The sequence below is a fragment of the Hyperolius riggenbachi genome, chromosome 6, assembly GCF_040937935.1.
Source record: "Hyperolius riggenbachi isolate aHypRig1 chromosome 6, aHypRig1.pri, whole genome shotgun sequence".
In the NCBI taxonomy this organism is placed as follows: domain Eukaryota; kingdom Metazoa; phylum Chordata; class Amphibia; order Anura; family Hyperoliidae; genus Hyperolius; species Hyperolius riggenbachi.
Genome location: NC_090651.1, coordinates 30,971,025 through 30,998,616, shown reverse-complemented (window position 1 = coordinate 30,998,616; position 27,592 = coordinate 30,971,025). Strand labels below are relative to the sequence as shown.

Below are 27,592 nucleotides of genomic sequence, written 5' to 3'. Positions count from 1 at the left end.
GGGTTTAAAGGACGACTGAAGTGGGAGGGATGTGGAGGCTGCTATATTTATTTCTATTTAAACAATGTCAGTTGCCTGGCAGCCTCTGCTGATCTATTTGGCTGCTGTAGTGTCCGAATTACACCAGAAACAAGCATGCAGCTAATCTTGTCAGATCTGACAATAATGTCAGAAACACCTGATCTGCTGCATGCTTGTTCGGGGTCTATGGCTAAAAGTATTAGAGGCGGAGGATCAGCAGGACACCCAGGCAACTGGTATTACTTAAAGGGAAATAAATATGGCAGCCTCCATATCCCTCTTGCTTCAATTGTCCTTTAAAGTCAATGGGAACTTAAAAAAAATAAAATCAGCCAGAAACTTGCCTAAGGAGATGGAAGGCTCTGTGTCCTTCAGAGCCTTTCCTCTCTTCTCCTGGTCTCCTCGTTTAAGCGGTAGCTGCCCCGTTTGACTCCCCCGCTGCGGGGGACTTCAGAGGTCTACAGGAGCCGAGTGCTCCTGAAGACAGGCGGCTCTGTATTGCGCCAGTGTGAGTGCGGGAGAGAGCGTGCTCGTGCATGTGCGCAGCATGGAGCCACCCGTCTTCAGGAGCACTCAGGCTCTCAAAGACTTCCGAAGTCTCCTTTGGCGGCAAATAGAGCAGTAGTTCCCATTCGATTTAAAGCGGGAGTGTCACCATAAAAATCAAATTTCAACAGCAACTGGTCTGAGTGTATTAAGTGATAAAGATGCTAATCCTGCATTCAAAACTTTCAAAACTTTTTCTGCTGTTATGATTTGGAGTTATCACATACTTTAGCACTGGCCCTTTAGTAGTCGGTGCCAAACAGTTGCATGCTGGGGGTTCTTTTTATCTGTAATATATTCCTCCTCTTCCCTTTATTTCCCTGCCTAGCTGCTTATCTGAAACACAATCCCCTGCTCACTTGTGCTTATAAGCAAGGCTGAGGCGACTCAGCGATTGGAGAAGAAAAGAAAAAAAGTAAAGGGTAGAAATGACATCAGGATTTAGCCTAAACTGTGGGCAAAAGACATGGCCCCCGCCAGGAACAGAATTATCTTAATTTACTATATAAAATTCAGTGAAATCAAAACATGGACAGTACAATACATGTTATGTAAGTAGATCAAGTATTTATCTACTTATATATGTGTTTTTCCCTGGCATAGTATGGCTAATCCTACAGTTGAAGTTTCCTCAATTAGGTCCCAGATCAATAATGCAATATGCCTTCAATCTACCTGCATAGGCTTCTTTGAGGGTAATCTGGCTCTACCTGTAGGGACAACCTAATAGCGGAGAAGCCCTTTGGATCTGATTGCACCGTTGCATCACGTTGATAATGCTTCAGGGATCCGGAGATGTGTTTATCCTGTGCTGAACCTGTGTTTACTAAAGGCAGGAGGTTTCAGCGGCACCATATGACAGCTATAGAGTGACATTATCCTGTTCCTAACGTTATCTCGATCCAGCAGAGCTCCGCCACACTCCACTATCCCAACCAGACAGACCGGTTTCTCATGTGAACCTTACTATTTTTTTGGGTGATAGAGCAGAACGGGAATAAGAAATTCTACACACACCTTGCCTGTGGAAGGAGGGGTCGGCGACAGCACTGTTGGCCAGTGAATGGCCTGGTTACTAGGCAACCCTGAACATTTTTACAGCCAGAGCCAGGAGACCTGGGAGGTGACAGCTCAGGTGCAACCGTCCCATTCTGCTATCTGCAGTGACACAGGGTGCAGCTGTGCGATTTCACACACACCCAGCCACCGGTGTGACGTGACCGCAGGACAGAGGCATGTAGGTGTGCAGGTGCAGTAGAGGGAGAGGAGGGGACGCTGGGACTCCTGGGTAGTTATTGTTTATAGGCATTCCACTGGGACTTTAAACTACAGAGGAGCAAATGATTGTTCAGGGAGAGGTCAGGCAACAAACAATGATGTCACAGTAGTCATGAGGCAGACACTGGCGCCACACAAAGACCAACAATATTACAGAGAGTGTGTGGTATGTGCTATGGCAGCTTCTGTCTAGTCATTTATCACCCAAATTCTGAATCCGCACTGGACGTACCACGTGGGAAGGGGACTCAGACCATTATAGTTGTGAGACGACTGGCAGAGGCTCGTATAGCTACTGTGCAGAAAAGCGTTTGGCATCAGTTTGCAGGGTCCCATTATTCCATCATAGTGTTGTGATTTGAGCCCCTAAGGCCTGGGTCACACTTAGCAGAATCGCATGAGTTTTCCCAATAGCACATCGTTGAAAACTCATGCGATTCTGTTAAGGGCCTGTTCCCACTGCACGCAGATTGGATGCAGATTGGATGCGGATTGAATGCAGAAAAACTGACTCCAGTAAATGCCTATGGGAAAATCTGCATCAGAAAAATCGCGTTTAGTGGAAACAGGCCCATAGGCATTCATTGGAGTCAGTTTTTCTGCATCCAATCTGCGTGTAGTGGAAACAGGCCCTAAGTGTGAACCTGGCCTTACGGAACCGCATATGCAGCCAATACTGGATCCTACACATACTGTCAAAGACGAGACCATGGAATCTACCACGATGTTTACACCAACACCCCCCACAGTTTAAAAATGGCAGTAGATCCTTTTCAAACAGGGCTTTCATCATCAGGCGCAAAGTTGCGTTTACCACCTGTGCGAACCAGACCAGCTCATGAAAGCAAACTGGGATAAGTGTTTTAGTTAATCATAAGCATAAAACAATCTGTGGACAGCAGTTATACACAAGGATGAAGTACTCTAATGAATATGTGTGTCAAGTGTTTTTTTTTTAGCCTTAGGGCCTGTCTCCACTCGTCAGTTTTTCTGTGCACTTTTTGCACAGGAAAACGGCAACCAATACTAATCAAAGGGCAAGTTCACACTTGAATGCGTTTTTCACATGCAGAAAAACAACAGCAATGCAAAACTGTCACACAACTCATGCAGAAAAACTGACAAGTGGTATATCAGTAATTATAGCGATATTTCACTCAGGGCAGTTTCTAGGCTAAACTGCACCCAGGACGAGGGTGTAAAAATTGTGCCCCCTTCCCCCACCCCCACCCCGTGGACTAGTGAACCCTTACTATTTAGGGACAGTCACACATAGATCTGCCTACTTATTAGTGACTCATCCAGGAGGAAGCAGGGACCAGGAAACACACAGGCGAAGAGATCCTGGAAAGTCGACTCCTCCATGGGCGTCACGCACTGACAGCCTGCAGTACCGCTACAGGACATCAGGTGTCATCGTGCAGTGGTGACGTGATGGTGACTCGGCGTCTGACGCAGGCAGCCCAGGCGGTGCCAAGGAAGGTGATCGCGCTGGTAATCTTTATTATTCCATTTGGCTGCACTGCGTGCCACCAGCTCCCTAGCGGTTATTTCCTTCTGCCTGCGCCCCCCTTCTTCTACTTGCCAGTCTGTGCCCAGGTCGCCCTGCCCAAGAAACTGCCTTGATTCCACTACCCCCCTGTACTCCCACATGAATTCTAACAAGAACCCTCCCCTATGTATGCCTAATGCTATCCACCCCCTGAAATCCGGAGCTCAGCTACAATACCAAACTGCGGTGCACTACTGCTTCCAGCAAGTGTCTATACAGCTGTTTATCCCCAACAGCAGCAGACCAATAATAAAGAACCGATTGTTTTCATGATCTTTCGTTTCGTCACCAACGTCGCTTGCAGATTAGGCCAGATGGATTGGGGAACAATCATTCATTGGCGGAGGTCCCCAATCCATCTGGTCGTGTGTACATAGCTTTAATAGTGCTTTCAACAGAAATCTGACGCCGCAAAAATATAACAAAAACCCGGCCCTCTCCCAAATCATGAGGTCTGTTGATGTCCATTGTCAGAATGCATGGAACACGGCGGAAACAAAAACGTATGTTGATGGAGACAGCAGATCTGGGGTGGGCTGAAGAGGGGTCCTCCCCCCACCGCTGGCAGATGAGCCCCAGTGGGGGTCACCCCAAAACTAGGAGGAAGTGGATAGAAACCTTGTGGGGCCATCAAAGTGTTTGCTTGAGACGGGAGGGAAGGGGGGTCCATGAATTGTACTTATTATACCCACCTCCACTATTAATAATTAAAGAGAAACCGTGACCAATGACTGAACTTCATCCCATTCAGTAGCTGATACCCCCTTTCCCATGAGAAATCTTTTCCTTTTCACAAACAGATCATCAGGGGGCGCTGTATGGCTGATATTGTGGTGAAACCCCTCCCAGTGTGATGTCAGGACCATGATTCTGACATCACACTGTGGGAGCCTTATTGCATTGTGGGAAATAACAGCTGTTTACAGCTATTTCCAACTGCCAAAAAAAGCAAGCAGCATCCCCTTCCACTAACACCACCTGACAGCAGTAAAAATGTCACCATGTGATAAATGTCAGAATGTAAATCAGGGAGATAAAGGATTTTACAATGGGCAAACACTGACTAAATCATTTATACATAATTATTGTAAAATTGAAGCACTTTTTATTATATTATTTTCACCGGCGTTCATCTTTTAATCCTACTTTTAATACTGTTCATGGCTTTGATTGTCTCATGTTTCTATGTAGCTTTACATCATTTAGCTGTTGGATAGATAGATTTTGTTGATCTAACAGAATCCTATTAAACTGCATCCGCCGGTGCGCAGGTAGCATTGTTGAGGTTATCTTATATAGTTCAGTATTCACAGCTGTTGAAGTGTCCCGGCTGACTTGTCTTTCATGTGTTTCAGGCCGCTGGACTCGGATCTGAAGTCCTCGCTGTCGGAGTGCATGCTGGCTCTAGACATGTTCCTGAACAACAACTTTGAGGAGGCCCTCAGCTACCTCCAGGCCAAGTATGAGACTTTGTATCTGTGCTGTCAGCTTGTGTTATCGCAGAATTCCTGCCGGAGGGCCCAGCTGGATCCCTCCTGTATACAGCGCTACGTTACATGCGCGATCATGTCTCCTGCCTGTCGCTGAGACGCCAAGCCCTTCATCTTACGCTCATGTAGACTTTGTAACGGAGTTCTACCTCAAGTTTTCTCATCTTTAAAGTGAACCCAAGGGGAGAGGTATATGAAGGCTGACGTATTTATTTCCTTGTAAATAATGCCAGTTACCTGGCAGTCCTGTTGATCTTCTGGCATAAGTAGTGTCTGAGTCAAAAATCCTGGAAAATGCATATGTGTAATCCTGTAACACCTGAGTCAGAGTACCTGATCTGCTGCATGCTTGTTCAGGGTCTATGTCTAAACGTATTAGAGACACAGGATCAGAAGGACTGCCAGGCAACTGGTATTGTTTAAAAGTAAATAAATATGGCAGCCTCTATACCTCTCACCTCATGTTCCCTTTTATTTCTGCAGCTGCTGAGTGTCTGAACATGTCCCGGTTATTTGGTGACATCGGCAGTGTGAAAACAAAGCTGAAAGCAAAGTCAGATCCATACAGCAATAAAAATGTTTTATTATTATTGGGGATCTGTGCATCGGGTCTGACCTAGGCTTACAAAGTAATGGAATAGAATAGACAACAGATCAGTGCGCAGTGCTCACCACTCTCTTCACATGCAATTAATAAGCTGCCAATATAAAGTGTCGCTCCAAAAATAGTCCACAGTAAGGGCTGGTGCGCATCTAGAGCGCTTCTGAGCGCTTTTCAAAATGCTAGCGCTTTAAAAAGCGCTTGGCTAATGTATTTGAATGGGATGGAGCACACCAGATCGATGTGGGTTTTTTTCCCCCCCCCCAAATGCAAATGTGGGTCCTGCTGCATTTCTGATGCGATTCAGCCTCAATGTTAAGTATAGGAAAGTGGAAAATCGCTCTAAAAAGCACTAGATCAGAGCGATTTTCCAAGCGTTTTTGTGACAAAACCAGTACACTTGTAGCTGTACTGTACATGAAAAAAAATGCTACACAAAAATGCTCCAAAAAATCGCTAGGGATAAATAGAAAATCGCTAGGCACATGCCTAGATTCGCCTTGAGGCATAACTTATAAAAGCGTTGAGCGTTAGCGGTTACGCTAGCGCTTTTAGGTGTGCACTGGCCCTAAATTATATTTTTAAGTAGCCAGTGCTTTCCAACTCTGTCTGATCAATGTCTTAAAGGGGTGAAACTCTGCATTTCTTTTCTCTAAAATATTATTTACAGCATACAATATACTACCACAAAAATTTGTAGCTGGACAGTATTCAGTTAAACACAGCACAACACTTGTTCTTCAGTTCTTCTGCTCCTTGCTGCAGTGGGCAGCTTCTGGCCGCAACCGAAGAGGTGATAACAAGAGATGGCCCGAACTGTTCGCGGGCGAATCTCTATTTGCCTGTACTACTTCCAGGTCGCTATGACCTGGAGTAGTGCGGCTGCGCTGGCCCGGCGGTGCGCGTCCTAGATCGCGCCTGTTGCTGGGCACTCTCTGCGCATGAGTGTGACGTCACTCATGACGTCACTCGCAGAAAGTGCCCGGCAACAGGAGCGCGATCTAGGACGCGCACCGCCGGGCCAGCGCAGCCGTACTACTCCGGGTCTTAGCGACCCGGAAGTAGTACAGGGTGAGGTGTTCGCCGGCGAACGGTTCGGGAATTGTTCGCAATGGCAGCTTTCATAGAAGATAAACTATATTTTGGGAATTTGTAATTTGTAGACAGACAATATTATTTGTGCACAAATGCAAATATGATAATTGTATGGGTAATAAAAAGTAGAAAAACACACATTTATTGAATGTTTTGTCAGAGTTTTATGCCACTTTAAGCTTCAACACTTCCACCACACCAATTGTCAGACCGCGCTCACCATATCCTATGATATATAAAATGATCATATGAGGAACCCTTGAGAAAGTCATGTGGATGAAACCAGTTGGGAACTGCTAAGGTTAGCAATCCATAGAAAAGAGGACTAAGCAGGGAACAACGTTGGCAGTCAATCCAGGTACAGTGGTCGTTTTGGAGGCAATCTCCAGCTACCCCTCAAAACCTGCGCTCTTATGTATGCCAGCGATGGGCATACATTTAAGCTGTGTGAGTTTTTAATTTTTGTATTTTATGAGGAATTAAACCTTTTAACGGTGCTACACTTGTGTGAGTCCTAAAGTGGTTGCTGGGAGATTATTAGCCAAGGAGGATAGCATCAACGAGGATCCTCAGTGACCAGACGGGAAAGGATTGAGTGCAAGCCCATATGATCGTTTTTTATGATCGTAGGATTTGGTGACTGCAGTCTGATAGTTGGTGTGGTGGAGATGTTAAAGCTTAAAGAGAACCCGAGGTGGGGTTCTGACAATGCTAACTGCACACAGAGGCTGGGTCTGCCTATACAGCCCAGCCTCTGTTGCTATCCCAATCCCCCCTAAGCCCCCCCCCCCCCCGTGCGCTCTGCTATCCCCCATAAATCACAGCCACACTGTCGACACGCGGCGTGTCACAGCGGGCTTGTTTACCTCTGTACTGTCAGCCTGCTGCTCCCTCCGCTTCCTGCATAGTTCCGGTCCCCGCCCGCGTCCCTTCCCTCCCCGCTGATTGGAGGGAAGGGACGTGGGCGGGGACCAGAGCTATGCAGGAGGCAGGGGGGAGCATGCAGAGTGACAGTACAGATGTAAACACAGCCCGCACAGCGCGGCTGTGATTTATGAAGGATAGCAGAGCGCAGGGGGAACTTAGGGTGGATCTGGATAGCAACAGAGGCTGGGTCTGCCTATACAGTGTAGATAGCATTGTCAGAACCCCACCTCGGGTTCTCTTTAAAGGGAACCTTAAAGAGGAACTTCAGCCTAAACAAACATGCTGTCATTAAGTTACATTAGTTATGTTAATTGAAATAGATAGGTAATATAATCTCTTACCCACACTGTTATAAAAGAACAGGCAAATGTTTGATTTCATGATGGCAGCCATCTTTTTGGTTGAAAGGAGGTGACAGGGAGCATGAGACACAGTTCCAACTGTCCTGTGTCCTGAGCACCTCTCCCAGTTGCTAGGCAACGTAAACAACAACATAGGAAATCCCATCATGCTCTGCACGCTCTTTGATTGAAGCCTAGATAAAAATGATGCTAAAAATGATGCTTTGGTAAGAAAAACAAAGTTCTGATGCTGTGAAACTGTTAAAGAAACACCAAGCCTTTTCAGTTCTGCTGAGTAGATTTTCAGTCCGGAGGTTCACTTTAACTCAAAAAAAAAGAAAAAAAAAAAAGTTTCACTTACTTGGGGCATCTACCAGCCCTCTGCAGCCATCCGGTGCCCTCGCAGTCAGTCACTGATCCTCCGGTACCCTGCCGCCAGCTAGTTTCATCGGCGGGCCGCCATGCGTACCTTTGCATGCATTCCCGCTGGTGCAGGAAGCGGACATTAACGCTGACTCCGAGTCGGCAAAAATGAAACTAGCTGGCAGCGGGGGACTGGAGGAGCGAGGAGTGACTGCGAGGGCACAGGATGGCTGCAGGGGGCTGGTAGATGCACCAGGTAAGTGAAGCTCCTTTTTTTTTTTTTTTTTTTTTTTTTACAGTTAAAGAGAAACTCTGACCAAAAATCGAACTTTATCCCAGTCAGTAGCTGATATCCCCTTTTGCATGAGAAATCTATTCCTTTTCCCAAACAGACCATCATGGGGCACTGTATGACTGATATTGTGGTGAAACCCCTCCCACAAGTAACCCCTTTCCACAAGAAAAGTTCGAACTTTTGTGGGAAATAGCTGTTTACAGCTGTTTCCAACTGCCAAAAATCATGCAGCAGCTACATCACCTGCCAACAGTAAAATGTTCACTGGAGTTCCTCTTTAAGTTTCCCTTTAAGACACTGATCACACTGAGTTGGAGAGCGCTGATTGTTTGAAAATAAAGTAATAGAATAGATCAGGTCGATTAGTAGAGCGGAAATATCCCAGCAATGTGAGTAATGCTCAGACGATGCAGTAAAGTTTGGAGGACAAGGAGAGGCGGGAAAGTAGCAGTAGGTAAGACCACCAGAGAGCTGCCACAGGGAGGGGGTCTTTAGCTGAATGATTGGCCTTGATTAAAGAATAACATCGAGTTAGCAGAGAGCAGGGGTAGATAAGGTCACAGGCCAAAGGGGCATGATCAAGGTCACAGGCCAGGCCAAGTCAGGGCTGGCAGAGAACAGACATAGTGGGTCACAGGCCAAGGTCACTGCTGGCAGAGAACAAACATAGTGTGGTCACAGGCCAAGATCAGGGCTGGAATAGAACAGACATAGGGGGGGTCACAGGCCAAGGTCAGGACTGGCAGAGAACAGACATAGTGAGTCACAGGCCAAGGTCAGGGCTGGCAGAGAACAGACATAGGGGGTCACAGGCCAAGGTCAGGGCTGGCAGAGAACAGACATAGTGGGGTCACAGGCCAAGGTCAGGGCTGGAATAGAACAGACATAGGGGGGGGGGTCACAGGCCAAGGTCAGGACCAGCAGAGAGCAGACCTAGTGGGGTCACAGGCCAAGGTCAGGGCTGGCAGAGAACAGACATAGAGGGGGTCACAGGCCAAGGTCAGGACCAGCAGAGAGCAGACATAGTGGGGTCACAGGCCAAGGTCAGGGCTGGCGGAGAACAGACATAGTGGTGTAACAGGCTAAAGTCAGGGCTGGCAGAGAGCAGACATAATGGGGTCACAAGCCAAGATCAGGGCCGGCAGAGAACAGACATAGTGGGGTTAAATGACAAGGTCAGGGGCTGGCAGAGAGCAGACATAGTGGGATCACAGGCCAAGGTCAGGGCCAGCAGAGAGCAGACATAGTGGGGTCACAGGCCAAGGTCAGGGCCAGCAGAGAGCAGACATAGTGGAGTCACAGGCCAAGGTCAGGGCTGGCAAAGAACAGACCTAGTGGGTCACAGGGTAAGGTCAGGGCTGGCAGAGAACAGACATAGGGGGGCGGGGTCACAGGCCAAGGTCAGGATCAGCAGAGAGCAGACATAGTGGGGTCACAGGGCCAAGGTCAGGGCTGGCAGAGAACAGACATAGTGGGGTAACAGGCTAAAGTCAGGGCTGGCAAAGAACAGACATAGTGGGTCACAGGCCAAGATCAGGACTGGCAAAGAACAGACATAGTGGGGTTACATGCCAAAGTCAGGGTCTGGCAGAGAACAGACATAGTGGGTTACATGCCAAGGTCAGAGCTGGCAGAGAACAGACATAGTGGGGTCACAGGCCAAGGTCAGGGCTGGCAGAGAACAGACATGGTGGGGTCACAGGCCAAGGTCAGGGCTGGGAGAGAACAGACAGGGTGGAGTCACAGGCCAAGGTCAGGGCTGGTGGAGAACAGACATAGTGGGGTCACAGGCCAAAGTCAGGGCTGGCAAAGAACATACATGGTGGGGTTATATGCCAAGGTCAGGGCTGGCAGAGAACAGACAGAGTGGGTCACTCAAAAGGTGGGACAGCACCATCAATAATAAATGCTATAAGCACGCTAAACAATAATGTATAGCTAGTGTTGCACCTCGTATGGCACCAGTATGTGCAGAACATTATGAAAAACGTGCAAACCAACCAAAGACAACGAATACCTTAAAAATACCGCACCAAACTGGTATATGCAAAAAAAAGATTTTTCTTTTCAACAGCATGTCTATAATAATGACTGAGCACCTGCTCAATCCCTTCTCCCAATCCTCTTTCTCCTTAAGTTTCACTTCCCATGAAGGAAAAATTTGAAAACGGAGACTACGTGGAAAAATCCCCTCCTTCGCATAATTGTCCAATACCAGTTTGGTGCGGTATTTTTGAGGTATTCTTTGTCTTTGGTTGTTTTTTAACAGACATAGTGGGGTCACACCAACAGTATGAAAAAGGCACTCCACAGGCTTCAAACTCCGTTTGTTTATTAAGCAAAGGACACATACATGTTACTGGTCACCTGACCCTTCCTCAAGTGTGGGGTAGACATAGTGGGGTACATGCCAAGGTCAAGACTGGCAGAGAGCAAACTTATTGGGGTCACAGGTCAAGGTCAGGGCTGGAAAAGAACTGACATAGCGGGGTTACAGGCCAAGGTCAGGGCCGGCAGAGAACAATCATAGCGGGGTCACAGGCCGAGGTCAGGGCTGGCAGAGAACAGACATAGTGAGTTACATGCCAAGGTCAGGACTGGCAGAGAACAGAAATAATGGGGTAACAGGCTAAGGTCAGGGCTGGCAGAGAGCAGACATAGTGGGGGTCACAGGTCAAGGTCAGAGCTGGCAAAGAACAGACATAGCGGGGTTACAGGCCAAGGTCAGAGCTGGCGGAGAGCAGACATAGTTGGGGTCACAGGCCAAGGTCAGGCCTGGCAGAGAACAGACATAGTTGGGGTCACAGGCCAAGGTCAGGCCTGGCAGAGAACAGACATAGTTGGGGTCACAGGCCAAGGTCAGGCCTGGCAGAAAACAGACATAGTTGGGGTCACAGGCCAAGGTCAGGGCTGGCAGAGAACAGACATAGTGCGGTCCCAGGCCAAGGCTGGCAGAGAACAGACATAGTGTGGTTACATGCCAAGGTCAGGGCTGGCAGAGAGCAGACATAGTGGGGTCACTCACAGGCCAAGGTCAGGGTTGGCAGAGAACAGACATAGTGGGGTCGAAGGCCAAGGTCAGGGCTGGCAGAAAACAGACATAGTGCGGTCCCATGCCAAGGTCAAGGCTGTCAGAGAACAGACATAGTGGGGTTACATGCCAAGGTCAGGGCTGGCAGAGAACAGACATAGTGGGGTTACATGCCAAGGTCAAGGCTGGCAGAGAGCAGACATAGTGGGGTCACTCACAGGCCAAGGTCAGGGCTGGCAAAGAACAGACATAGGGCTTGAGTCACAAAAGAGTGCTAACTGTTAGCACGGACGTTTTCGCGCGAATTATCGCATTGCGTGTGATCGCGAATTTTCGCGCAAAACTATAACGTTTTCGCGCGAAAACGTTATTGTTTCGAGGGAAAATTCGCGATTGCGCGCAATGCGAAAATTCGCCCGAAAACGGCTGTGCTAACAGTTAGCACTCTTTTGTGAATCAAGCCCATAGTGGGGTCACAGGTCAAGGTCAGGGCTGGCAGAGAACAGTCATAGTGGAGTCACAGGCCAAGGTCAGGGTTGGCAGAGAACAGACATAGTGGGGTTACTTGCCAAGGTCAGGACTGGCAGAGAACAGAAATAGTGGGGTAACCAGGGCTGTGGAGTCGGTCCAAAAATCCACTGACTCCGACTCCTCAGTTTAGGATTCCACCGACTCCGACTCCTCGACTCCGACTCCTCTAATTTGCATATTACATTTTTGTTGATTAAAAGTATGTAACATGAAATTCGTCTCTTAACTGCCAACGCTTAGGAATTTTACAAGACAACTGAAGTGAGAAGAATATGTAGACTACTATATTTATTCCCTTTAGACTAAAACTAGTCCTTGGTAAGAGTACTTGTAAAAGGCAAAGAACATCTATCAGGCCCTAGGCAATGTAAATGTGGGTGCATGTAAGAGTGATGTGCAGGTACTCTGCAGGGTAATGAGGAGATTCTTCCTGTATTACACATTCTTCATGCACAATCTGAACAAGGTTTATGGGTGACAGACAACACCTCTGTGTTCAATGTGCACAGCATTCTCAGTGGATTCCCTGCAGCTCTGTGGGGAGTGCATATGTAGAGTATAGTACTACTGTGTAACAAAGTAAACCTGAGACAGATGAAATTAAAGTTTTATACATACCTGGGGCTTCCTCCAGCCGCCTTCAGGATAATCAGTCCCTCGTTGTCCTTCTCCACCACCTGGATCTTCTGCTATGAGTCCAGGTACTTGAGCCAGTCGGGCGTAGTGCGCATGCACACACTCCGCCGCCAGGAGCATACTACACCTGTGCAGCACTATTGCGCAGGTGCAGAATGTTCCTGGTTGTGGGAGCGGCATGCAGCCGGACAGCGCTGACTGGCTGAATTACCAGGACTCATAGCAGAAGATCCGGGTGGTGGAGGACAGCGAGGGACTGATTAGCCTGAAGGGGGCTGGAGGAAGCCCTAGGTATGTATAAAACTTTACTTTTCATCCATCTCAGGTACCCTTTAATTTGTAGTTACCAAACCAAATTTTAACAACATATCAAATTATTTGATTTCATCAGCAAAGGGAGTGCATACATTTGCATAAATCAGCATCAGTGCAGAATTATTTCCATCTCATTGACCATCTCTATTAGTGACACAGCTACACATCAGGCTTTATTCTTACAGTATAGATGTTATTTAGTAAATATAAGAGATTCCTGTGTACATATCAGATATACAGTCACAATCAGATATGTATATCTGACCTTAAAATACGGGGACTGCTTTATTGAAGCAGCACAAGTAACTAATTTTGATTGGTTTATTTCATTTTTGTGGACTAAGCACAGCTATTACTGTATATATACTGTATATATACATTATTTTTAATGACTATTATCTGAGAAATAGAACATTTTATCATATTTTCTATTTTAATTACAGTTACAAATTCATTAGGAGTCGGAGCCGGTGCATTTTTTCCCGACTCCGACTCCAGGCACCCAAAATTGCCCGACTCCACGACTCCGACTCCACGACTCCGACTCCACAGCCCTGGGGGTAACAGGCTAAGGTCAGGGCTGGCAGAGAACAGACATGGTGGGATTATATGCCAAGGTCAAGTCTGTCAGAGAACAGACATAGTGGAGTCACAGGCCAAGGTCAGGGTTGGCAGAGAACAGACATAGTGGGGTTACTTGCCAAGGTCAGGACTGGCAGAGAACAGAAATAGTGGGGTCACAGGTCAAGGTCAGGGCTGGCAGAGAACAGACAGTGTGTCGCAAGCCAAGGTCAGGAACGGCAGAGAGCAGACATAGTGGGGTCGCAAGCCAAGGTCATGGCTGGCAGAGCACAGACATAGTGGGGTCAAAGGCCAAGGTCAGGGCTGGCAGAGCACAGACATAGTGGGGTCAAAGGCCAAGGTCAGGGCGCCCTGATCTCTTTGTGGTCAGCACTGTAGCTCAGCGGTGTCATCTTCCTCTAAAGCCTTTTTCCTGCATTTAACACTTACCACGCTCTTCCTAGTGTGTTCATAAAACCAAATACAGTACACCTCTCTTCGCCCTGACTGCAATAAGAAACTATTTCTCAGTAAAATCTCTAATTCCTGATCGGACCATTGACTTCAATGGCCAGTCCGGCAGTGCACATTTTGTCAGCCTTGGACCTGCCAACACAGGGTCCATCTGGGACAAAGTCAATGGTTTGCCTCGAGGAACTTTGGATGAGCTACATGTTGTGCTAAAGAGAAACCATTGGCTCTTCTTATCCACTTCTGTCCCTTCTCTGTCAGTTAATAATAATACAATAACATTGGTAAAGCGCTTTTCTCCCATAGAAATGAAAGATATGTCTCAGATCAATACATAGTTGCAGGCTGGACTGTGCTACAGAGGAAACAGTCAGGTGTTCATAAATGCCAGACTAAACAGGTGGCTTTTTAGTTTGGAGTTAAAGAGAAACCATGACCAAGAATTGAACTTGATTTCAATCACTAGCTGATATCCCCTTTCCCATGAGAAATCTATTACTTTTTTCAAACGGATCTTTAGGGGGCGCTGTATGACTGATATTGTGGTGAAACCCGTCCCACAGTGGGATTCCTGACAGTTTCCTGTCTGAGAACCTCATTGCATTGTGGGAAATAACAGCTGTTTACAGCTGTTTCCAACGGCCAAAAAAAGCAAGCAGCATCTCCTTCCACTGACATCACCTGCCAGCAGTAAAAATGTCACCATGTGATAAATGTCAGAATGTAAATCAGGGAGACGAAAGATTTTGCAATGGGCAAACCTAAATCATATTTATACATAATTATTGTAAAAATGAATGACTTTTTTTTTATTACATTATTTTCACTGTATTTCCTCTTTAAATGCTCCCAGGGATGGAAATGTCCTGATTGGTTGTGGCAGGGAGTTCCAATGTGTAGGGGCAGCATGACAGAAACCTCTGTCGCCAAAGGTTTTGCGGCGGACTCTGGGGGTGATCAAGTTATTAATCGTTTTTGATCTAAGATGGGGGAGGGGATGATCCAATTGCAACCAGGATTGTGGAGACGATACAAAAATCTTCCAACTCCGACTCCTCAGTTTATGAAACCACTGACTCCGACTCCAGGTACCCAAAATTGCTCCAACTCAGACTTCTCGACTCTGACTCCTTAGTCTAATTTTTACAAAAGCTAAGGCTTTGGTTTAAAAATCATCTGACTCCTCACTTTATTAAAACCACCGACTCCCACTCCAGGTACCCCAAATTGCTCCGACTCCTCGACTCCGATTCCATAGCCCTGGTTGCAACAAGTCCTTCAGGTATCCAGGGCCCAGATTGTGCAAGGATTTGTATGTCAATAAGAGAATCTTAAGCAGAATTCTCCATTTTATCGTTTCCTGGCTGGTCACTGGTCTCCCCGGCTTTGTGCAGATCCCCAATCTGATGTAGTATTTTCTATAGATTGTCTTTTAACAGAAAACCACTTAATCTGATTTCCTCAACCCATTTCAAGCAGTAAAAAAGTGTGCATGTCCTGAATGGGGATCACGTGTGTCCCAGCACGCTGCTTCTGCGTGAGACTATACCCCGTTTATTGCCATCCATGATCGATTATATGTGACAAATCAGGACTGCTGCTGTCACAAGTTCCCATCCCGGATAATGTAACTTGTGCAATGCGTGTCCACCCCTAATACTACAGCTCCACTTCCTGTCATTTCACAGGAATCTAAAGCTGCTTTGCAGAGAAACATGGAGGTATCCCTGCGGATCAGTGAATAATGGCGCACAGCGCCTATGCATAAGAATGGCGCAGCATTAAAAAGATACGCTTATCGCTATTTATCGTTAGTAAAGCATAATAATGGCGCACAGGGAAAAAAGAAGAAAAGCGGCACACAGTAACGTTATTTATCAATAGCGCCATTCATATGCCAAACAGCAGACGTTATTGCGCACAGTAACGTTATCAATAGCGCCCTACATAAGCCAAACTGCAGAAGTTATTTAACTGCAAAACGGTGACTGGATTTAATGTAACACTGTCAAGGTTAGGGTTAGGCACCACCAGGGGAGATTTAGGGTTAGGCACCACAGTGGAGTTTTAGGGTTAGGCACCACCAGGGAGTTCTTAGGGTTAGGCATCACCAGGGGGGTGGTTAGGGTTAGGCACCACCAGGGGGTGGTTAGGCACCACCAGGGGGGTCTTAGGGTTAGGCACCACCAGGGGGGTCTTAGGGTTAGGCACCACCAGGTGGGTGGTTAGGGTTAGGCACCACCAGGGGGGTGGTTAGGGTTAGGCACCACCAGGGGGGGTCTTAGGGTTAGGCACCACCAGGGAAGTGGTTAGGGTTAGGCACCACCAGGGGGTGGTTAGGGTTAGTCACCACCAGGGGGGTGGTTCGGGTTAGGCACCAGCAGGGAAGTGGTTAGGGTTAGGCACCACCAGGGGGTGGTTAGGGTTAGTCACCACCAGGGGGGTGGTTCGGGTTAGGCACCACCAGGGAAGTGGTTAGGGTTAGGCACCACCAGGGAGGGGGGGGGGTCTAGGGGTTAGGGATAGGTACAGAGAGGGTTCTGTGTGTTAACGCTAAATAACGATAATGCTTTAATGTCAAATAGCGATAAGCGACAAACGGATTAGCGGCAACACCGTGTGCCATTATTCGCAGGCGCCATTTTCAGATGGATCCGTATCTCTGGCCTGTCAGCCATGCTAATCATCTGTCTAAAATACCTTCAGAGTCCAAGGCGCATGTGTGAGGTCACACACACATCGCATGCTATACACCGGCGGCGCGTTTAAGGCTAATGGAAGAGCGGTGTATTTGGAAGACAGATAGGCAGAGTGACACAGGACAGGTAATGTATAAACACACACATGGACATTTATAAACTGATAACACAGCGCTGGGGGTTTCGTCGCGTTCGTCGCTCGCCCAGATATCACTCGCCATCACCGCCGTGCTCCTGACCTACCACGACGGCCCGACATCTTTCAGCGTGTCCGATTGGCATGCTGAGCCCGAAATTGCTCGCATCATCGATCGGGCATGTACTTGGTGGCACCGATTTTCATCCGATTCGATAATTATCAAATCAGATTGTCATTCGACTACCAAGTCACTAGATGTATGGATACCTTTAGTGATTTAGAAAGCATTGCAGCCAGGAAACTAGTAATTGTTAAAGGGAACCTAACGTGAGAGGCTTAAACAGGAAATGTGGGTGCTGCAGGCACTGAGAAAGTTGAGGCGATGCCATAACGCCAGAGTTGGTCAATAAAATACCAGGCGGCTCCAAACTACAGCTTAGAAATAGTGCGCGCTTCACATTGTGGCCGCTAATCACACCTATTAACATGGGCACCTATGGCAGGGAAGGCGGTGTGGATATTGGGGGTATTGTGGCCGAAGCGGGTTCGTTAGGGTTAAGCATTGGTTGGGGGGTTCAGTTAGGGTCATGCATCAGTGAGGTGGTGGGGTCGTTTAAAGTTAGACTCTGTTTGGAGGCCGATTGGTTAGGTTCGGGCATCAGTTGAGGGGGTTGGTTAGGGTTAGACATTGGTTGGGGGAGATTACTTAGGGTTAGACAACGGTTAAGGAGAGATTGGTTAGGGTTAGGCATCGGTTGAGGGGTCATTAGGGTTAGGGTTAGACATCATTTAGTAGGAGATTGATTTGGGTTAGGCATCGATTGGGGGGTCATCAGGGTTGGGCATCGGTTGAGGTGGTCGGTTAGTGTTTGGCATAAGTTGTGGATCGGTTAATGTTCAGGTTACGTGATAGTAAAATATCTATAAAAATGACTAATATTTATTAGCAGCTATCTCTAGCGCCCATTAGGCGTTTTTGTGTGTTTGGATGATTGACTAGGCTTGTGGTGGCGGCCATATTTATTTTTAAACACTATCAGTTGCCTGGCTGTCCTGCTGATCTGTTTCGCTGCAGTAGTGCCTGAATAACACCAAAAACAAGCATGCGGTAAATCCAATCTAGCTTCCATCCAAAACATCTGATCTGCATGCTTGTTCAGGGTCTGTGGCAAAAAGCAACAACAAAACATTAGTAAAGTGCTTTTCTCCAGTCGCACCCAAAGCACATAATATGTAGAAGCTTTCCAGAGGCGCCAATAGAATAAAAGTCACTTAAATGAGCTTAAAACCGATGGGGCAGTGGTGGGCCTATCCCATCCATGCAGACAAAGCAACCAAAGGAAGGACTGTGGCATCAACAGTCAAACAACAATTTATTTATACTCCACAGTAAAAATAGGCAACGCGTTTCACGGGCTCAATCCCGCTTCATCAGGCCAATCAAAAAGGAGCATACAGCTTAACAGCATCAAAACCACACTAAGCGCCTCTGTCGAGACAGACAGACAGAGGCGCTCAGTGTGGTTTTGATGCTGTTAAGCTGTATGCTCCTTTTTGATTGGCCTGATGAAGCGGGATTGAGCCCGTGAAACGCGTTGCCTATTTTTACTGTGGAGTATAAATAAATTGTTGTTTGACTGTTGATGCCAGTCCTTCCTGTGTTTGCTTTGTCTGCATGGATGGGATAGGCCCACCACTGCCCCATCGGTTTTAAGCTCGTTTAAGTGAATTTTATTCTATTGGCGCCTCTGGAAAGCTTCTACATATTGCTAAGTCTACCCTTGGTGGAGGGTTGTACCCATCTTCTTCCCATCTACAGAGAGCGACTTTTAATCCTGAGTGGGGTCAGGTTAATCTCCCCACCTGCCTTCACAGTGGTTGCCTAATGGTAACCCTGGTTTGTGAGTATTAAATTGTTAGATTACTCATTATTAATTATCATCTATACAATATCACACTATTGGGCTCTTGGTGTCCCCCCTCCCTTTACCAAAGCACATAATGCTTGTCTCAAACCAGTACATAGTGATGTGTGCAGGGGGAAAAGTTATGTGATTATAAACACCAGACTAAACAGGTGGCTTTTCAGATTTGATTTAAACGTGTCCAGGGTTGGAGCTGTCTTAATTACGTTTGGCAAGGCATTCCACAGGGTAGGGACAGCATGACAGAAAGCTCTGTCTCCAAAGGTTTTCAGTTGAACTCTGGGGGTGGTCAAGTTATTGGATCCTGTTGATCTGAGCCTGTGAGAGGTGTGACGCAGTTGCAACAAATCCTTCAGGTATCCAGGGCCCGGGTCGTGTAGGGATTTTAATGATAACATGCCAATTTTGAATACTATTTTCTATTTTATGGCTAGCCATTGTAGTGAGCAGAGGATTGGTGTTATGTGGCAATAGCAGGGTTGGCTTGTTAACAGTCTAGTGGCAGCATTCGGTACTAGCTACAGGCGGTGCAGGTCTTTATTTGGAAGGCCTGCATAAAAGGGCATTGCAGTAGTCCAGCCGTGATGTGATGAAGGCGTGAACTAGGGTTGGAAGATCCTCTGAAGGAATGAGGTGCCTAATTTTTGCAAAATTCCTTAGGGTGAAAGAAGGAATGTTTCACCACAACTGAAATTTGATTCCTGAAGTTTAACTCCCCATCAGTCAGTAAACCCAAGCAGCGCACAGTGTTGGGGCTAGTAAGGTCTGAGTTCCCTACCCTCAGTTGTGTTGACTGTGTCTGGAGCTGCTTTGCTGTGAGGTGCTGGCCTCCGAATTTTGTCAGCATTTAGTTTAAGCCAGTTTTCATTCATCCACTCCTGAAGCTCAGCTAAGCATGTGTTTTTTTTTGGGGTGGGGTCTGTCATGTCAGGTTTGAATGACATATATCGCTGGGTGTCATCAGCATAGCAATATGTCAGCATGTATATGGTAAAAAACAGAGGAGATAGTATTGAGCCCTGTGGCACACCATATTTTAGTGGTACATGGTTGGACTGGAAAGGCCCCAAGGCTACCCTTTGTATTCTGCCAGCCAGGAAGGAGGAGAACCATTGGATGACTAAACCATCGATGCCACAGTACTCTTGCAGCCTGTTGAGCAAGATTTCACGTTCAACTGTATCAAAAGCCACAAAAGATTAAGCAGAATCAGGATGGAGCACTCGTCTCTGTCTCTGGCCATGAGGAGGCAATTTTAAATCTGGACATGGTTCTTCTTGAAACCAGATTGTAGGGGGTCAAAGATGTTCCTTGAGAGCCTTTAAGTTGGAGGTGCACAGCCTTTTCAATAACTTTTCCTAGAAAAAGGAGGTTGGAAGACAGGTCTGCAGCTGCCCAGAATATCCGGATCTGAGGATGGTTTCTTGAGTAATGGCCTGATAATTGCTTCTTTCAGACAGGTAGGAAACTTCCCCGCTTGTGAAGGAACAGTTGACTATCTTGTAAAATGCTAGCCTGAACAGATCAGGGCATTAGAGGCAGAGGATCAGCAGGACAGCCAGGCAATCTGCACTGTTTAACGAAATAACTATGTCAGCCTCCGTATCCCTCGCACTTCAGGTGTACTTTAAGCAGGTCAGCAATGGCAGCTTCCATGTTACACTCATGAGACGGTTTCCTTTACTTGGTGTGAATTGATGACTCATGGTTCCCGCCCGGCATTGTCAGCTGTTTGCTCACCTGTGGAATGCACAGCTGGTCCTCCCAGCGCCTTTCTGACAGCTTCATGCTCCCTGAATACCATGGCGATAATATTCATCTCATTATCTAGTGACATCAGCCAAGTGTATGGAACCTGGTGCTGCTTCAGGGCTGTTTTCCATTATGTGTGTTTTGCGATGCGATCGCCAAATGCTAGGAACACCCAAGGCCGGTTTTATACTTTTTTTGCCCCTAGGCCAAGTATGTTAAGGCTCCACTTTTATGTGCAGCAGTGCCCCTCCCTTTCCATGTGCCGCCCCCTTTTCCAATGGGTATATGCCCTCCCTTTCATGTACAGCTCCCTTGGGTATCAGTTTCCCCTTTTCATGTGTTGCTCTCCATGTTCCACCTCCTTTTTCATATGTTGCAACCCTCTTTCATGTTCAGGTGCCCCTTGGCCTGTAAACGCCCAAGGCCCTGGCCTTTGTGCCCTTTACAGAAATCCGTCCCTGAGTACACGTCAAGCTAATGGAAAACATGCGGGATGTTTCCATTAGTGCACTGTGTTTGTGATGCAAATTTTAGCTATCACAGTTGTTGTGCTTGCTGCATTTTTCGTGCGATTCGCCGCCTATACAAAGTATAGAAAAAAATTGCATAGCAATTGCGTCGCAGTATGATTTTTCAGCCATTTAAAATATCTTCTGGCCAGTTTTTTCTCCTTACAGAAATCTCAAACGCATCGCAATTGTGCTGTGCACCCGAAAAATCGGGGCAGAATTGTGGCGCAATTGTTGCGATGGGAGAAAGTGGAAAACAGCCCTGACTATGCAATTAACCCGCATATAGCTGCATGTTAAGGGGATCTCCGGATAGGAAGCAGTAGTAGTCATAATGACCTGGGGCAGAAGGTGTCTCTGTTTGTTGTTGGCGTACCCCATGTTTGTTTCCTCCTTCCTCTGTGAGAGTGACCAGCAGGTACTTATTCCTAAAGCCCAACTAAATCCAGAATTAATCAAGGCAACTTCTAATAGAAATCAGAATGATAAGTGAATAGTACCTATATTGAAGGAAATTGTTAGAATATATTCCTTTCTCATGGGCCAAATGTGTCTGAAACTACAGCAGAACTTACCTCCCCTTCCCTCTGGCTGTAGCTGCTGGGTGGGTCAGTTAGGTATGACCTTCAATACAAGCCTGACTACAGCTCACAGAACTTCTGATCTTTATCACACACTCGCTGCAGCTGCACTTCCAGATGACACAACTGTATCTGTTAAAGATAAACGAGCATGAGTGTTCATGCTTACTCATTTCCACACGCTCCAACCATACGGTACACCGCTAAGACCAAGTGTCAGAACAGACTAGGAGAGATTGTTGGGAGGCAGTATCACCGATAATCAGGAATGGGGAGATGGGGGCATCTTCACTACCTAACAGGGGGGATTGGGTGGCTAGAGAACCACCCCCATAACCCATAATTGGAGGGAAGAGTCAGCGCAGTGTTGGCACAATACTGTAAATAATGTGTACATGTTTTGTTAATCTGGATGTGATGGGAAGTTTATTAAAAATGGCTTCCCACTCTTTTATTTGCACAGGTCCAAAGACAGTATGTACCACTCGCTCACCTACGCCACCATGCTGGAGATGCAAGCCATGATGACCTTTGACAGCCAGGACATCGTGAACGCTGGGAACACCATGAAGGAAGCCCAAGCGGTGTGCCAGAGGTCTGTGCAAGCTGTGCGCATGGTCCAATCACGTGTGACATATTACATAACTGTGACAAAAGCTAGGCCCAGAGCTGAGATCTATCTATCTATCCATCCATCCATCCATCCATCCATCCATCCATCCATCCATCTATCTATCTATACTTTTGTGTTCAGTAATCACTTATGCAGAACAACAATTAGGTTTATTTACAAGTTACTGCAGCTCTGTAAATATCAAGCCATGCTTAGCTATGCATATCCAGCACACAGACACAGACAGGCAAGAACAGGAATCAACTTTTCTCTAGAACAGCATAGATAAATCCCATGCAATCATGTATCACCGTGCCTTCTACAGGCCAGAATAATGACCACCACATTTCCCCTCTTGTTACAAAAGCTTCTTTAAAGAGAAGAGCTGACAGCCATACTATCTAAAAAAACAAAACACATATATAAGTGGATAAATACTTGCTCTACTTACATAACAGATGTATTGCACTGTCCACATTTTGATTTTAGTTATTTTTTTCTACAGTAAAAAAAGAGAAAATCCTTCTTAGCATTTCCCATTTTAAGTGTGGCTATATTGAAGCCAATCCTGATGTCATTTCCTCCCTTAGTCTCCTCTGCCTGATTGTGAATGTATTGCTCGCCCTCCACTATAGAAAGTGCATTGACTCAGCATGAGAAATATTGGCCAATCAGAGAGGAACAGAGGTGTGGTAGAGGAAAACAGGAGGGAAAGTGGCTTCAGCCAATCAGGCTGCATTAGTTAACTCTGAGGGGAAGTAGAGAAGCAAAAAAGGACAACCCAGCATGCCCTGCAACTTCCCTTTTGTGTACCAAATTTTGTGTGTACCAACTAAGAGTCAGGTAAACTGGGGAATGATCATTTATCAACAAGGAAAAGTAATAGTGATTTTAACTTTTGGATTGCCTGTTTAGCATCCTTATTATTTGTTTACCAGATAGAAATAAAGAATTGATTTTTGATTTTATGCCCGACAGTTACACGTTAAGGCTACTTTCACACCAAGACGTTGCGTTTTAGGGGACGTTAAGGTCGCATAACGTGCCCCTAACGCAACGCGTGGTGGTGTTGAAGTTGGACGTCAGATTGAGCCGCGTTATGCGACTCTCAAAGCAGCAGCTTCAGGATAGTGATGGGAAGTCCGTATCTTTTTAAGGATTCAGATCATTCGAATCGGATCATTGAAAAGATCCGGATCTTTGAACCGAATCATTTGAATCATTTTACTAGGGAAGCAGACTGGGTGAAATGACTAGCAGGACAGGACTTTGATTGTGATGATCCGTATGATTCGACTCACAAAAAAAGATCCGGATCAAATGAACGATTCGTTCATGATCCGGACAACACTACAGTCCCACCACCAGTTACTACAGTGCAGTAAATATTAATTAGCCATGTGGCTAGTCACTGAGCATTTGCAAACAATCTAACGCAGCTCTATAGGGGTATAACGTACTGCATGCAGTACTTTCACTTGACGTGCAGCGTTACAATGTAACGCAACGTGTGCACTGTGAACAGCACATTGATTTTACAATGCTGTGAGTTAGGCTGTGTTACTGGCTGCTGTTATGTGGGACTTTAACGTCCCACTGTGAAACCAGCCTTAATAAATGATATTGTCCAATCACACTCCACCCCAGTCTCAAGTCTTTTGCAGACTCCAAGAGGTTTTCTTCCAAGATTGCCCTGTATTTGGCTCCATCCATCTTCCCATCAACTCTGACCAGCTTCCCTGTCCCTGCTGAAGAGAAGCAACCCCAGAGCATGATGCTGCCACCACCATATTTGACAGTGGGGATGGTGTGTTATGAGTGATGTGCAGTGTTAGTTTTCCGCCACACATAGCGTTTTGCATTTTGGCCAAAAGTTCCATTTTGGACTCATCCGACCAGAGCACCTTCTTCCACATGTTTGCTGTGTACCCCACGGGACTTCTTATGCTTTTCTGTTAACAATGGCTTTCTTCTTGCCACTCTTCCATAAGAGCCAACTTTGTGCAGTGCATGACTAATAGTTGTCCTATGGACAGAGTCTCCCACCTAAGCTGTAGATCTCTGCAGCTTGTCCAGAGTCACCATGGGCCTCTTGACTGCATTTTTGATCAGCGCTCTCCTTGTTCGGCCTGTGAGTTTAGGTGGATGGCCTTGTCTTGGTAGGTTTACAGTTGTGCCATACTCCTTCCATTTCTGAATGGTCGCATGAACAGTACTCCGTGGGATGTTCAAGGCTTTGGAAATCTTTTTGTAGCCTAACCCTGCTTTAAATTTCTCAATAAGTTTATCCCTCACCTGTCTGATGTGTTCTTTGGACTTCATGGTGTTGTTGCTCCCAATATTCTCTTAGACAACCTCTGAGGCCGTCACAGAGCAGCTGTATTTGTACTGACATTAGATTACACACAGGGGCACTCTGTTTAGTCATTAGCACTCATCAGGCAATGTCTATAGGCAACTGACTGCACTCAGACCAAAGGGGGCTGAATAATTATGCACACACCACTTTGCAGTTATTGATTTGTAAAAATGTTTGGTATCATGTATGATTTTCGTTCCACTTCTCACGTGTACACCACTTTGTGTTGGTCTTTCACGTGGAATTCCAATAAAATTGATTAATGTTTGTGACAGTAATGTGACAAAATGTGGAAAACTTCAAGGGGGCCGAATACTTTTGCAAGCCACTGTATATACAATATCCTCACTCGAGTGAGGTATAGACTGTATGAATCCCCACTTGTAACATACAGCCCCGTGCACTTATTTCATTTAACTTCTATACACTGTGCACTTGTTTTGTATCATCAACCCTTTTTTTTTTTTATTTTGTATTTTCACCCCTTAAAGGATACCCCGAGTTGACATGATGAGATAGACATGTGTATGTACAGTGCCTAGCACACAAATAACTATGCTGTGTTTCTTTTTTCTTTCTCTGCCTGAAAGAGTTAAATATCAGGTATGTAAGTGGCTGACTCAGTCCTGACTCAGACAGGAAGTGACTACAGTGTCACCCTCACTGATAAGAAATTCCCCTATTTTATATCTTTCTTGCTCTCAGAAGCCATTTTCTGCTAGGAAAGTGTTTTATAGTGATTATAGATAAGATTATAATCTTATCAGTGAGGGTCACACTGTAGTCACTTCCTGTCTGAGTCAGGACTAAGTCAGCCACTTACATACCTGATATTTAACTCTTTCAGACAGAGAAAGAAAAAAAGGAACACAGCATAGTTATTTGTTTGCTAGGCACTGTACATACACATGTCTATCTCATCATGTCACATGTCACATGTAACTTCGGGTATCCTTTAATAATATTAGTGCAATGCGCCTAGATGGTTGCATGATATTGAATATAATAAACCCATCATTACTCACACAAATTACTATTCATGTGCACACCCCTTTACTACAGTGTATCACCACCACATACTGGTGTACATCTCAATTTATATACACTGTACACCAGATATAATTGCATATTACTGTGCCTACCTAATTACCCTTAGGCTAATCACTACGCATGCCATCTTGTGCCCAATTACTAATCACTCATGTGACATCAGTGCCCAATATTAACTCTACAGTGATTCCTTCTTATAGCAATAAAGAAATTCAAGATCAATTCTAACCTGTGCTTAAAGGGGAACTTCAGCCTAAACAAACATACTGTCATTAAGTTACATTAGTTATGTTAATTAAAATAGATAGGTAATATAATCTCTTACCCACCCTGTTTTAAAAGAACAGGCAAATGTTTGAGATTTCATGGGGCAGCCATCTTTTTCATGGGGGCAGCCATTTTTTTTGGTTGAAAGGAGGTGACCAGAAGCAAGAGACACAGTTCCAACAGTCCTGTGTCCTGATCACCCCTCCCAACTGCTCGCCGTAGGCTTCAAATCTCAAATTCAGAATGCCCCAAAAAATTGCACTAAAACAGCAGAACAAGAACAACAACATCAGAAATCCCATCATGCTTTGCACAGCATCAGGGGAAAAAAATGCCCGGGCAGTTTTCTTCTGTGCAGCTAAAAAGGAGGCCTGGGTAAGAAAAACAAAGTTCTGATGCTGTGAAACTGTTAAAGAAACATCAAGCCTTTTCAGTGCTGCTGAGTCGATTTTTAGTCTGGAGGTTCACTTTAATAACATATTATTCACTTTCATATACTGAACCTATTAAACATTCACAGTCTTAGAAAACCCCTCGTGCCCGTATATATGATGTACTTATTAGTTATTAGCAAAAAAACAATTGATATACAGTTCTATATTAAGACCCTTGGGTGTCATACAGTCCATTTTTATATATCCAAAGCGTTTCTTTTTTACATAATTCCCTCAATTTGTTTGACCCTCTCCAATGTGTTGTAATCTTTTCTATTGGTATAACCTTTAAGGTACTGGGATCACACTTATGAACCTCCGCAAAATGTGCAGAGACACTATGATTTTTATAACCTTTGCGTATATTATATATATGTTGATAGATCCGCTTTTTTAAAGGTCTAGTAGTCCTGCCTATGGACTGGTTGTCAAACTCACATGTCAACAAATACACCACATAGCTTGTGGAACAGGTCATAAACTGTCTAATTCCAAATTGCTGGGTCGAACTTGTTGATATAAATTCAATAGCTCCCCTAGTGTTAGTATCTGAGCATATACAGCAATTCTTGCATGGGTAAAAATTTGGTTTTTGCCAAGGAATGGATTTTCTTTCAGGCGGATTGACACAACTCAGGACCAATAGGTCACGCAGATTCGGGACCCTTCTATACACAAAATCAGGCCTCTCAGGCACCACCCTTCTGAGTTGCGCATCCTGCAATAATACAGGCCAATGTTTCAAAATTATGGATTCCATCTTTTTATAATAACAGTTAAAAGTACTGATAAATGAAAGCTTATCATTCTCCCCTTTCACCCTCCCACTTCCCTTCATCAGCTCTCTTCTGTCCATACATGCAACCTTATCGACAATATTGTCAATTTCATTGGGCCTATATCCCTTATCAATAAATCTAATTCTGAGTATAGGTGCTTGTTGCTAGCTAGACAGAATAGATAACCGTTTTATTTGCAGGTCTAGAATCAGCTATTCAGTGGGCTCCTCTGTCCCATGGTAACAGAGGTGGTGGCAGTTATACCCTGAAATAGTGTGTAAATTGTATTACCGTAACTCACAAGCTCCCATCTAGTCGGTCTGCTGCCAAAATTCCAGCGGTTTCTGCGCACCGATTACGACCACAGCTTGCATGGTCTGTGTGCTGAAATTGATTGGAAGGCATTTTGCGGTCCGGCCACTAGGGGCCCT

The 27,592-nt window shown here is 45.8% G+C and overlaps 2 protein-coding genes across 5 annotated transcripts in view; one reads left to right on the top strand and one right to left on the bottom strand.

The window, feature by feature from the left end:
* The window catches only part of LOC137521250 (protein starmaker-like), a 12,433-nt gene extending 9,223 nt beyond the window's left edge, over window positions 1-3,210 (bottom strand). The window contains exon 1 of the mRNA XM_068240241.1: window positions 3,132-3,210. Coding sequence (XP_068096342.1) covers window positions 3,132-3,210 — 79 coding nt within the window. The remainder of the gene's footprint in view (window positions 1-3,131) is intronic.
* TTC39A (tetratricopeptide repeat domain 39A) overlaps window positions 1-27,592 on the top strand; it is a 109,197-nt gene that overhangs the window by 30,094 nt on the left and 51,511 nt on the right. For all 4 annotated transcript variants that reach the window (XM_068242436.1, XM_068242435.1, XM_068242434.1 and 1 more), the window contains exons 2-3: window positions 4,753-4,857; window positions 22,123-22,254. In XM_068242436.1, the coding sequence (XP_068098537.1) occupies window positions 4,753-4,857; window positions 22,123-22,254 (237 nt within the window). The remainder of the gene's footprint in view (window positions 1-4,752; window positions 4,858-22,122; window positions 22,255-27,592) is intronic.